Genomic DNA, 12753 nt, shown 5'->3' on the forward strand with positions numbered 1-12753 from the left:
ATCATATCCGAGAGTTGATAAGTGAAGAAACTCTTTCCCTTGAGAAGATACTAGGATCAAAGAACCCGTCAAACATGTTAACCAAAGTTGTTGGTGTTGACAAACTGAGGTTGTGCACTGCCTCAGTTAGTCTTCAAGAATGATAGCGTGAAGGCGCCACCAAAGAATAGCAAATCTTTATTTTAATTTTTTTCTTGATGTAACATAGGTTTGAGGGGGAGATCGATAGTAGCAAACATGTTGTATGTGAAAGAAAGAAAAGTGTACAAAACAAAAGAAAGAAAATCAAAAAGAGATAAAATTATGATGTATGGGCTTACATCGGCATTCGTATGATGTAAGCGCTTACATCGGCAGGGCATTCAAATGCCTATAAAAGAGGTATGTATTTTCATTTGCAAATCATCCATCAACTTCTTCTTTCTCTCTTCAATTAATAAAGAGTTATTCTTTGTGTGGCCGTGGAGTAGGCAAAATTGCCGAACCACGTAAATCTTGTATTGTGCAATTTATTACTTTTCACTTTCAAATATTTTTCCCTTCTATTAGCCTGACACGTTTCCCAATATTTAGAAGAATATATTAATGTAGATCAAGATTTTTGTTAGATTTGAAGATTAGCGGACTGCTTATTATTAATGTAATAGCAAGTCCGGGACTAGTTAATACTTAGCACGTACGTTTTTTTTTTTTTTTTTTTTGGTTACTCAACTGTTTGGTGAGAATTTCATCTGGCATTAACACTTCTCAATGATGAAAAAGGACGCAGTGATAGGGAAATGATAAAATTAATGATTGTCTTGAAAATTATAAGTCACAAAAGATAAGTGTAAATGTTGCCCCTTGGCTTGTACGTATATAGTAGGAGTAACTTGTTAAGACTTTTCAATAATCGCTTTTAGTGCTTATAGATCTCATAAAAAGTACTCAATTTATGTGTACATTATTATTTGGGGAATCTATGAGGTTCATCTTTGACCATGAGTTTCTTAAATATTTTATTAGTATTTTGAAATATAAATTATTATTATTATTTACAATATTTTGTATGTAATTTTCAAATATGTAAATTTTATGTTTAAAAAATAAACTTAAACTTTGACCTTCGTACTCCGAATCAAGCCACATAAATTGAAGTAGTACTTAAAGATTCATAGTGAGATTCAATGGGGGTTTATGTTGCAGCAATAATGCGCCTCTGCAATTTCAAAATCTCCCTGTTGAAAACGGCAAGTTTTTTGGAGAAAGGCAAGACAGGAAGGGATGTTAAATTTTCCTAAACTGTACTACTGTTTCAATTCAATGGAGTTGTCTTTATCAATTGACTATTGGAGTAGTTTCAGATTTCAGTTGTCCGGGATGCATTTACACTAGTCAGTGATGAAAAGGAGAGGATATTATTTTAAGGATTGTTTCGAGAATTTATAACTCACTGTAACAAGTTAATAAGTCTAAATATGGCACACAGACATTGTACATATCTTCCCAATTTTGAGTGAATATCGAGTTGGTGACTAGCTAATAGCAATTGATTGTCTTGTTTTATGGATCTCCTCCTCCAAATATACACCCACCCACCCACCTAATATCCCCCTCAACCCTCCTCCCCTCCCACAAAAAGAAAAAAAAAATAGGAACTAAAAGACAGATTGGTTGCTTGGTCTAGTTGAAAAAGAACAAAAAAAGAAGGGTTCTAGCTGAATGAACTAAAAGACAGATTGTTAAGAATATAGGAGTACCTATTATGAGTACAAATTAAAATCCCACGATTTTCATTCTAACTCCATTGGAAGGTGGTAGGCTACGTCTTGAAAGTTCCAAGTTTTGCATACAGCTATATATACATACATATACTCAAACTTCTCATTTGCAACTTGAGAAGTGTATTGTATTTACACTGAGAAAGTCAAGATAGCTTACACGGTAAGCAGCTTTTTTCTGAAGAAATATGTACAAATTTAACTCAAGAGAACACATGTATATCTACAGTAAAACTTCCCACCTGTTTGCTCTCTGCAGTCAGCTTCTGAGTTGGAATCTTCTGGTCGTGGCACCGAAACCACATACAGGAGAGTCTTGTTAGGGCTGCCCCACCGGCAACTCGAACCCTGTAAATCAAATTCAAATCAGCCCAGATCTCGGATCCATCCACCCTAGAGTGAAGGCTCTGATCATATCCATCTAGATCAGCCTCGGTTATCACAACCACAGCACCATCGTCGAAGGCTAACAAATTTCGTCCAGCCAAGAACCTTGAGCTCCTTGAGATCAGACTAGTCAAGGGGCTACAACTGTATGTCCTTTTCATCATGAGATGGTAGAATTCCTCGACCGCCTGATTATTAATGGACAAAAAGAGTCAGTAACAATAACCAGAATAGAGAAAACCAAGGCAACAGGAATACATCTTTTCACCAATCTCATAAGGCAAAACAATCAGGCATCCAAAGAGAAGGGACAAAAAGAGTAAAAGGTGAGGCAAATCTCTGAGACACCTGTCTCTGGGAAGAGGCCAAAAGCACCCTCGGACGAATTGACTTCACATAGTTATATGCATCATTTGGTGTCATCTGCTTGTACTTAACCTACAATAAAAAACAAACTTTAGGAAAAAATACGTAAAATGATCTTTAAACAATCGATTCAAACAAGTCTTAGTTTACCCACCAAGTAGCATAAGACAATTGTTGTGCTACGTCCTCGACCAGCCTTGCAATGCACATATGTACTTTGTCCGTTAGAAGCATTTTCTTCAAAGACAAAAAAGAAAAGTTTAGCCCCTTTTCCTCTGGTAGTACACTTAACAATCTTTTAATTTTTCTTTAGTTTTTTTTTGGGGTGGGGGGGGGGGGGGGTTAAAGTACATTTGTCTTTAGTTTCTGCAGGGAAAAGATGTAGAGATGCAATCTTGATTAGGTAGGATGGAAGAGGAGAGAAGGACAAAGGATAAGTTTATCAAAAATAGGCTAATTTCCGAAGTTTTGCAGCAACACTTGTTTCCATAGAAAGCAAAAAAAGGGAAAACCAGAAAGGATAAGAGCAGCAGCTTGAAAAGAAGATCAGAATACTAGAAGTGCATTATAGATGAGATGAGTTCTTCATTGAACTACTGGTCACAATCAAAATATAAGATGTCATCCCAACACCAAAGACTTAGTCTGTCTATATAATCAGAAGCACCTTGGTTTTGCAAATGTATAACAGAAAATATACACATGGGTAAAAGCTAAGCATCTTATCGCGGCCTATTTATTTTTTTAAAATTGTAATGAAAGTTTTATTGAAAATACCAGCCATAGAGTGCAATAATGAGTAGTACAACCATTTGCAATCTCAGCACAATAGCTACATATGAAAAGAATTAAGGAAATTAATCATCCTAAAGGCTAAAAGACGAACATCTATGCTTTAAGTTACAATTTTTGTTTTTAAACATCACTGCCGCCTATTTTATTGTACTTTTTGCATATACAAAAATCACAAGTCAACATACGAATTGACTGATACCTCAAAAAGTATAATATCCAAATAGAAGATCAGCAACTTAACAAATGTTTGTGAATCAAACAATTTTTTTTTATTTTTTTTTTGGATAAGTAAAAAACTGCAATGAACTTGGACCATAGTTTTGTTGACTTTTCCTTAACCATAAGTTTCTTTTGATAATTGTAAAATATTTTAATTTAATAAACATGCAGTTTAAAGTACTTTTGTCTGGTTTCAATCATAAGCAATCGATGTCAACTTGAGAATTGGACACTTTGACCCTCAGACTTTAAATTGTGTCAGTGTCACTTGAGATATGATGGAGACCGTGCTTGTGGTTCCAGTTTCTGAGACAATTAGATGAATCTCAAGCTGGTAAGTGACTGTGAGGTCATGATAAAATGTAAAAAGCATCCAGGAAATTAAGGTCAAGATCTTTGACAATAGTGCAAAATCAACAAATAACCAAAGTGGGAAGCCAAAGGGATGAGATTTATACTCACCATGGATGAACTCTACTGCTTGACATATATTGTGCAGTGATGGGGCGAACAAATAATCTCTTGTGGGCAGAACCAAATGACGAATATCATGAGCCTACAAGAAGTAACAGATGAAACTAATGTGAACAAAGAGAAAAAAGCACTTGATCATGTAATGGGAAGGATATTTAAATAACAAATCCAAATTTTAAAAAAAAAGTGAAATCATGCCACGTAACTAGTTAATCCCGAAAAGTAAAATGTGAGAATTAAGTGAAAGATTTAACTTTTACTAGGTTGCAGCAGTTATTTATATAATTGGTAAACAGTAATACTCAGAAGATAGAAATACAATCAGTAGATCACTATGAACAGATGGACTGTTTCACCAAAAACAAGTACGGCATGTACAGCCTCCTCAGCTAGTGCAATACTTCTCAAATACCACTACCTTAACAATCGCATGGCTACAGAACACTTAAATAGTCCCAATTCCAAAGGGGTACAGATGAAATAAGGGGAAGGGGCATGAAGGTGAAGCTTGAATGAAGATGGACTTATCCCCTTTTCTTTTTCTTTTTTATAAGGGAAGACTAACTTACCTTTTAAATGAAGCATAACAGAAAGATCAAAGCAAATAGCAAAAGCCAAAAAACTAACCTCATATAAAGAAGTTGGAACTAAGGTCTCATATGGCTCATTTAGGGTGACAACACCGGAAACACCAAGCTCCTTTAGCCTTTTTACATCGGATTGGAAAGGGACAGCACCTAATAACACAAACTAAAGGAGAAAGTAAGTCAGTAAATATAACCTTTTATTACTTTTTTCTGTTCTCTTTTTATTTATGCATTGGATAGAGGGCCCAAGGGTTACAGTAAAATATTTTTTTGAGAAGGTAACCTGTGTATGTATTAAAGCACAAAACAATACATGGGTTGTACTGAAACCATATATGCAAGTGAGCAAGAAGAGTAAACCAGTCTACATTTCTAGCAGGAACCTAATACAGTATCCTCTGGGTAGATCTGGTTGCACCAAAAACAAAAAAGCTTAATACAGTTAAGTTTGATCTTTTGCAATGTGTTGCTCGAAACATCTAGAGTTCCTTTCTTTCCAAATTGTCCACCAAATACAAGCAGAGACCATCCTCCATTTGTTTTTGTTATCTGCTCCAGCTCCAGGGTTACAGTTAAATATTGTTGATAGGTTATCAGAAAAACATATTAGTGCCATAGTCATATGATTCCTAGGATAGACAAGTATAATCATCTTGCTAGTGCATTTGATACAGAGTACTACAATGATCTATTACATGACTTTTTGATTATTGACAAGGATGTCTAAGGACTTGCTCTTCCAGAGAAATTAAGCGATTGATATTTCTGCAAAAGTCAATCCCACCCTTATTTTCTGAATGTCTGTGCATATTGTACTAGCATTCTTATTCATGACTTACAGGTTCAGCAAGATGTTATAACAGTTCAGCATCATCAATCAAAGTAATCAACCTTAATATAAATGACATTTCCAGACAACTGTTTTCAGAAACAGAATAGATCTATCATACCTCAGATGACAACTGCTTAGCATGAATTTCTACTATAATTAGTTCAAAAACTACCAATGCATTACATAGATTAGCATTAGCATTCAAATATGCAATAGGGATTTAACGTTATAAACAAAATCATCTCAATTGAACTAAACTACTATTGAAGCGTATTGACATCATTTGCACATCCACATACATCTAGATAAAAATCAAGGCAAACAGGACGACAAAAGGTGTCATACCTCGTCAATCCAGTCCCACCAGCGAAACTCCACTTGAATCTTGTTCCTAACAACATTGTAAAGAAGTGTCGGGTAAAACAACGCCCGAGCCCCAACTCCAACCATAACCCTCCTAACATCCAACACAACAATGGCATTCTTGCCACTACTACCACTACAAGACAACACCTTAGCAGCAGCAGATGATTTCTCTGCCTTCTCCACCACTCTACTCACCACCTCCTCCACTTCCTCCCTACTTTCCAACTCTCCTCCCTTCTCTTCCTCTATATACATGATAACACTTCCTCAGACCAAAAAAAAAAAAAACGATTTGCACAGCCCACTGATCACAAAAAAGAGATTTACACAACTCGGCGAACAAATTAATTTCAACAATTCAAACGAAATCACAAAATTTTACCTAAAATTCAAACAAATAACAAAAGCCCCAATATAATTCTCATGACTATCTTCAAAATCAATATACTCAAAAAAAGGGACCTTTTTCCTGAATTTAATCAAATTATCTGTGGAACGGATCAGAAACACTAAAATTGCAAAAAAGATTCGATCTTTGAATGAAATCAAGGTAGGGTTTGCAAATTTTGACCATATTCAGAGAAATAGGGATCAATCGGATGGTCAAGTTCTCGCATAGATGACGAGATCCTTGATTTGAAAAAAGTAATTGGATCGGATTTGGGAAAAAAGGTTGAGATAGCTTGGAAATTAAGAACCTTAGATAATACTCTACTTGGGAATTCAGATCGTTCCTTTTCCTATATGTGTGTGCCACGAAATTTGAAAGTCTTAATATATGGATAATTAATATAATTAATTAATTAAAGTAAGATTTATAGGAGAGGGTGACGTGCAAAACCCAAAGGTCTCGATTCACGAATCACGTTTAGTCTTAGTATTTTTTTGGCAGAGGGGCTTATATTTGATTGAATGACGTGGCTGTTGCCCCAAATTTGTGCAAAGTGTCACTTCCTCCTCCTCCTTTTTTTGAGTTTTTTTTCCCAATTATTTTCCTATATTTCGTAATTATTTTATTTTTTTGGTAAATAAGTAACTTTATTACCAAGGGCAAAATATGTACAATCATAACAAAAACCCCTAGAGATGGTCAGCAATCCACCTCCAGAAACCTGCTAAAACATTTATCTACTATCCCCTTCTCGCTTCTGATATTATCTATTCAATACTAAGAGGGTGTTTGGGTGGACTTAAAAGCTGGTCAAACCAGCTTTTAAGCATATTTTGGCTTAATTTGGTGTTTGCTTAACATCTAAGTGCTTTTAAGCCAAAACAAGCTAAAAGTCCTAAGTTGGTCACGTCCAACTTATTGCTTTTTAGCTTAACAGCTTTTTTCGTTTGACCAAACAAATTACTTTACTATCCCTTAAATTATTTTATAAACCCCAAAATACCCTTCCCTCGTTAAAACCCTAACTACGACTCTTTTCTTTTCTCAATCAATCTTGGCGTTTTCTTTCTGCAGTCTTTCTCCAGAGAACGTAACTTTCCTTCCTCGCAATCTCTCCATCCCTCATCTCTCACTCGAGCTCACAATCTCTTCCTCGTTTGGAGATAAAAGTTTGCGTGCAGTAAAGAAACTTGGAGGTTGAGTTGTTTGGTAGACAACGTTGTTGATCAGTTTAAGGTAAGGTCCTCTATTTTACTTTGGTTTTATTTCGTTTTAAGATCATGATGAGATATTAGTTATTCACTAACCAAAAAATTGTGTCCGTCCTTTTTTCTTTTGTTACTTGAAGAAAGTTCAATATGAATGGTTGAAGCAATTTAACGTTGCATGGATGAATAATTGCAATATTATGGTATATCTTTGTTTCTATTATATATCATCCATAAGATCACTATAGGCTTGAGTATATTGTTGTCATTAATTGCAAGGGAAGTTATAGATTGTTTATCTGTAAATTCTTCCGTTAATTAGATTGAGGTGCAAGTGTATTGCTCTATCGTCGATGACTGGTTATACGTCAGGATTTTTTTGAAGTATGGAGGAATGTGGCAACATGCACTTTAGAAGGTTGAAATTATCATTATTTTTGTAGGAAAAAAAGAGAGGAAGTTCTTATTATTGGCATCCTATGGATGCTCTATTTACAAAAGAATATTAGTCAATCATTACATGTAGCTTCTATTCACAATCTAAGAATTGTAGAAGCTACTATTTTCTATTTCCTTTTATGATGAAATATTTCTATTTATTTACTTCTTAGGTTAGAATATCATTGTACAGAGCTTACGAAGAATTTTTATTTTCTTCAGATTGGTAACATTCAATCATGTCGGAAAATTTTACTGGACGAAATAATGCTAAGTGGGGTGATGATGTCCATATTAAATTTGTTGAGTTGTGTGAACAAGAGATAAGAAAAGGAAATAGACCTAATACTTATTTGTCTAAAGAAGGATGGAAAAATATGGTTAATGAGTTTAATAAGAAGACTGGAAGAACGTATGATAAAAAAACAAATGAAAAATCATTGGGATTATATGAAAGCCGAATTGACTCTTTTTAAGCAGCTGATGAAGGGGGAGACAGGTTTAGGATGGGATGAAAACAAAAAAACAATTGTTGCGGATGATGATTGGTGGGAGCAAAAAATTAAGGTACAAATCTCACAGTCATTCTATATATTTTTTTAAGAGTATTTTATTGTTAATATTTATTATTTTCTTAAGTTAATTAATAATTTATGCTGCAGGAGAATGCTAAATACAAAAAATTTAGGAATAAAGATCTTTCTCTTATATGGTTTCGATATGATGCGTTGTTTGCTGATATTGTTGCTACTGGAGAGAGAGCACGAGCAGCAAGCCAAGAACAGATGTCGGGGATTGGATTAGATTTAGATGATGAAATAAATAATTTTTATGGTTATGATCAGGGTGAACAATTTGGTAACCTTAATAATGAGAAGAGTGACGATAGCGATGATATCTTGCAACATGTACATTCTGTTAGGTTTCCTGAGCCATCATTAAAAAAACGAAAGTCAATTGATGGCGTTGGTACTAGCAGTCAAGGAAAAAAGAGTAAGGCAAAGTATGGTGCTGTATCACTAAAACATGATATACACTCCCTACTTGAGATAGTATCCAACAAAAGTAGCGCTACATCTCTTACAACATCAGAGGTCACTATCGAGAAGTGTATTGACTTGTTGGTAACTATTCCTGGCATTTCTGAGGGGAGCGAAATTTTCAACTTCTCTTTAAACCTGCTTGTTAAGAAAGAGACACGAGAGATATTTTCCAAGCTATATACTGATGAAGCTCAAAAATCTTGGTTGGAGTATAACTATCAATCATACTTGAAGAAGCAACAATAATATGTTATACATATTGCATTTCAAACTAGCTATTTGATGTTGTTTCATATACTTTCATGGTTAAATTTCTTACTGTTTCATGTTTAGACTTTATGATTTTTGGTTTAAATATTTTTTATTATTATGTTTTATTAAATAAATGGTTTCATTTTATTTCGCTATGGCCCATGGTTACTATTTTTTATTATTTTATTTTCAGTTAAATGGAAAATTGGGACATTAATAACATGATATCCAATTATCTAAATGATTGGGACATTAGCAACTTTGTATGCTGTTATCCAAATGATCTACTAGATGATGGAGAGAAAGAAGATGAAATGCAAGAAGAATTGGAGAAACTTCAAAATGAGCAAGACAATAAGGAATGGGATGCATTATGTGTAATAACAGGTAAGTGTATCTTGATGTATTACGAGAAATACATATGCAAGGTACCCTGCCGTACATCAAAGCGCACCGGATATATTTTTATTCAAGAGATATTACATGGAAATGAGACGCGTTGCTATGAGAATTTTCGACTGAGAAAGTCAGTATTTGTGAATTTATGCCAAGATTTAACAGACAAATATGGTCTTCAACCCACACGTGGAATGTCTGTGTACAAGAAGCTAGGCATGTTTCTTATGATTTGTGCACATGGTGCCGGAAATCGATTGATACAAGAGATATTTCAACACTCAGGAGAAACAATTCATAGGCACATTCATAGTGTTCTAAAGTCCATTGGTGAGCTGGCAAGAGATATTATTAGGCCGCAATTGAATTATAATGATGGTGTAGGAGATCACAAGCCATATAATCGACGATATCTCCCTTTCTTTAAAGTAAGTGATAATTTTAAATAACTAGTTTTACATTATAGCTCAAAATTTTAATATTGCAAACTTATATTACATTTTTGCATTTAAATATTTACAGGATTGTATTGGAGCACTTGATGGTACACATGTGAAAGCAAGATTACCGCGAGGCCAAGAGATACCTTATATAGGGCGTAAAGGTTATCCAACTCAAAATATTCTTGCCGTTGTCGACTTTAATATGTGTTTTACATTTGCATGGGCTGGCTGGGAAGGAGCAGCTCATGACAGTCGTATATTTGGTGAGGCCCTTCGTAGACCAGAGCTTAACTTTCCACACCCATTGGGAAACAAATATTACCTAGTTGATGCAGGGTATCCACATATGAAGGGATATATGGCTCCATATAAAGGGGCTGATGTGAGATACCACCTAGCAGATTTTCGTCGAGGTGCGACACGACAATTGCGAGCACCAAGAGGAAGGAAAGAAAAATTTAATTATTTGCATTCTTCATGTAGAAACATTGTGGAGCGTACATTTGGGGTATGGAAAGCGAGGTGGTCTATTTTGCGGGATATGCATTATTACGATATTGATATCCAGAGGGATATCGTCATTGCTACTATGGCCATTCATAATTATATTAGAAAGAAATGTAAGGTGGATGATGCATTTCTAACAGCTGAGGATGAGAGATATATTCCATCTGTTGATCATGATGTTGGCACATCTGTGGGGGCTAATAGCGTAAACGTAGAAAATATGGAAAATCAAAGTGATAACATTTGGATGGCTACTCGTGACGTGATTGCTGATGATATTTGGCAATATACTGAATGCTTGTAATTTCTATACGATATTTGGCATTAGCTATTTTTAATTTTGCGTTGGACATTTTACCGGGCATAGATACAGCTCTAGATGTTTTGGTCATAGTTCTCTAATAATGGAGTAATTGAGCGATTTGATTCAATCCAAGTGTCTTGATAGGGCCATGATAATATTGTCACTCTGGATGCCTTTCTTTGTTTGGATTTTATGTAGCAAATTCAAGTTGTGCTGAGACGACTCTAATTTATTGTATATTTCGAAAACAAACGTAATGCTTTTTTTAAAAATACTATATAAAATAATTTATAATCTTATCAAAACAATCTATAACCTAAAGTTAATTGAGACATAACTTAATTTGTGTTTGAATTAATTTGAAATTTAAAATATTGCAATAACAAGCTCATTTTTTGCTTAACAATTTTAAGGGTATTTCAGTCATCTTAATAGAAAAAGAACTTTTCAGCACTTTTTACCAAGCACATCAACTGCTTATTTTCAGCTCCAGCTCTTTTATCCAAACACCTAACTGCTTAATTACAAATTCAGCTCCAGCACTTAAAAAGTACTTTTAAATACTTACTGCTTAAAAGCTAATTAAATTCAGCTAACCCAAACGGGCTCTAAGCAAATCTTCATACTCATTACTATAAAAATGTCAATATTATCCTACTCTTCTTCTAACTCTTTCCCTCCAAGACAACTTTCAGGAATAGAAATTCATGGATTCCAGTTGCTTTGTAATCTTCTTGTTGTGGCTCCCTTGATAGTGTATATCTTGCACTATTAGCATGCTAAGATTGTCAATAGTTCTTCTTATTCCTTGAAATATTCTTTGATTTCTCTCTTTCCAAATATAGTAAACACTACATGCCAACACCATTCTATACATTTCTGCTTTTGCGTTTTTCCCATTTGCAAATTTAATTGCTCACTCCTTCTCTTGCACCAATCCTATAACTTGTTTATGCACTCCTTGCTATCTGAGTAATTTATTCCATAGAGCTGCAGAGAAGTTACACTTAAAAAATAAGTGATCAAGAGATTCATCATCATGTTCACACAATGGACAAATCAAATTGTTAGCAATGCCCCACTTGGCTAATCGATCTCTTGTGTACAATCTTCCATGTGCTACCAAAGCCAAATTGAATACCCATTTAGGACACCCTGCATTATTACAAACAAGTCTCTTCCAAGTGACTTTTGGGAAAAGACCTCTCAATCTCTGATAAAGTTTTTTGATAGAAAAAGAATTCATGGCTAGAATATCAGAATGAGTGTATCATGTTTCTTCTAAATTCTTTTTGGCCTTCATTATCTTCCTAACCATCTAGGAAGCTTGGTTTGGATATGTATCCCAAACTTGCCTCCATTTAATATAGTAGCAATGAATCCATTGTATGCACAATTTGTCCTTCTTTTTGCTCAAGTTCCAGTAATGTTTGCTCACTGCTGCCTTATTCCATATATGGATATCCATAACATTAAAGCCACCAGCTGAGTGAGGATAGCAGACCTTCTCCCAAGCTAGGAGAGATTTATATGACGTTTCATTTCCCCCAGTCCAAAGGAACTTTCTACACACAGCTTCTATCATTTGTATGATCCTCTTTAGTAGTACAAAAATCTGTGACCAGAATGTTTGTATAGAAAAGAGAACACTTTTGATCAATTGCAATCTTCCTACATAGGATAGGAATCTTGAAGTCCAAGAAGTGATTCTTACCACCATTTTGTCAAGTAGAGGTTGGCATTATGTCACGGGTATTCTTTTTGTATTTAGTGGGACCCCCAAATATCTAACAGGTAGTACACCTTTAGGAAAGCCTAGCATGCGTAGGATATCTTATTGTGTAGCTGCATCCACCCCACCAAAAAATATTGCACTTTTACTCTAATTTACTTTCAGACCAGAAGTTTGAGAGAAGTTTAAGAAACAATCATATAACAACTTCACTAAGATGGTGTCTCCCCTGCAAAATAATAGCAAATCATCA

The 12753-nt window shown here is 34.8% G+C and overlaps 3 protein-coding genes across 3 annotated transcripts; 2 read left to right on the forward strand and 1 right to left on the reverse strand.

Annotated features, from left to right (window-relative positions):
* Window positions 1-1808: 1808 nt before the first annotated feature.
* On the reverse strand, window positions 1809-6534 carry LOC104100047 (phosphatidylglycerophosphate phosphatase PTPMT2-like). The gene is made up of 6 exons (XM_009607205.3): window positions 5766-6534; window positions 4629-4751; window positions 3990-4083; window positions 2668-2750; window positions 2496-2585; window positions 1809-2335 (listed from the first exon to the last, which is right to left on the reverse strand). The coding sequence occupies exons 1-6, from the start codon at window positions 6039-6041 to the stop codon at window positions 1964-1966; spliced, it is 1038 nt and encodes a 345-aa protein (XP_009605500.1). The 5' UTR covers window positions 6042-6534; the 3' UTR covers window positions 1809-1963.
* A 1718-nt stretch (window positions 6535-8252) lies between these two features.
* LOC108945805 (L10-interacting MYB domain-containing protein-like) lies at window positions 8253-9112 on the forward strand. Its single transcript, XM_018772061.1, has 2 exons — window positions 8253-8390; window positions 8486-9112. The coding sequence occupies exons 1-2, from the start codon at window positions 8253-8255 to the stop codon at window positions 9110-9112; spliced, it is 765 nt and encodes a 254-aa protein (XP_018627577.1).
* A 203-nt stretch (window positions 9113-9315) lies between these two features.
* Window positions 9316-10768, forward strand: LOC108945806 (uncharacterized). The gene is made up of 2 exons (XM_070184092.1): window positions 9316-9942; window positions 10037-10768. The coding sequence occupies exons 1-2, from the start codon at window positions 9316-9318 to the stop codon at window positions 10766-10768; spliced, it is 1359 nt and encodes a 452-aa protein (XP_070040193.1).
* Window positions 10769-12753: the final 1985 nt, after the last annotated feature.

The sequence above is a fragment of the Nicotiana tomentosiformis genome, chromosome 8 (genome assembly GCF_000390325.3).
Source record: "Nicotiana tomentosiformis chromosome 8, ASM39032v3, whole genome shotgun sequence".
NCBI classification, from domain to species: Eukaryota; Viridiplantae; Streptophyta; class Magnoliopsida; order Solanales; family Solanaceae; genus Nicotiana; species Nicotiana tomentosiformis.

What these genes read in the sequence shown, in the direction of transcription:
- LOC104100047 (XM_009607205.3), bottom strand. Translation starts at nt 6,041, where the DNA reads ATGTATATAGAGGAAGAGAAGGGAGGAGAGTTGGAAAGTAGGGAGGAA. An exon ending in CAATTGTCTTATGCTACTTG is followed by an intron (nt 2,586 to 2,667) that starts GTGGGTAAACTA and finishes TTTTTATTGTAG; the next exon opens with GTTAAGTACAAGCAGATGAC. An exon ending in TGGCCTCTTCCCAGAGACAG is followed by an intron (nt 2,336 to 2,495) that starts GTGTCTCAGAGA and finishes ATTAATAATCAG; the next exon opens with GCGGTCGAGGAATTCTACCA.
- LOC108945805 (XM_018772061.1), top strand. Translation starts at nt 8,253, where the DNA reads ATGAAAAATCATTGGGATTATATGAAAGCCGAATTGACTCTTTTTAAG. An exon ending in GGTGGGAGCAAAAAATTAAG is followed by an intron (nt 8,391 to 8,485) that starts GTACAAATCTCA and finishes TTTATGCTGCAG; the next exon opens with GAGAATGCTAAATACAAAAA.
- LOC108945806 (XM_070184092.1), top strand. Translation starts at nt 9,316, where the DNA reads ATGGAAAATTGGGACATTAATAACATGATATCCAATTATCTAAATGAT. An exon ending in GATATCTCCCTTTCTTTAAA is followed by an intron (nt 9,943 to 10,036) that starts GTAAGTGATAAT and finishes AAATATTTACAG; the next exon opens with GATTGTATTGGAGCACTTGA.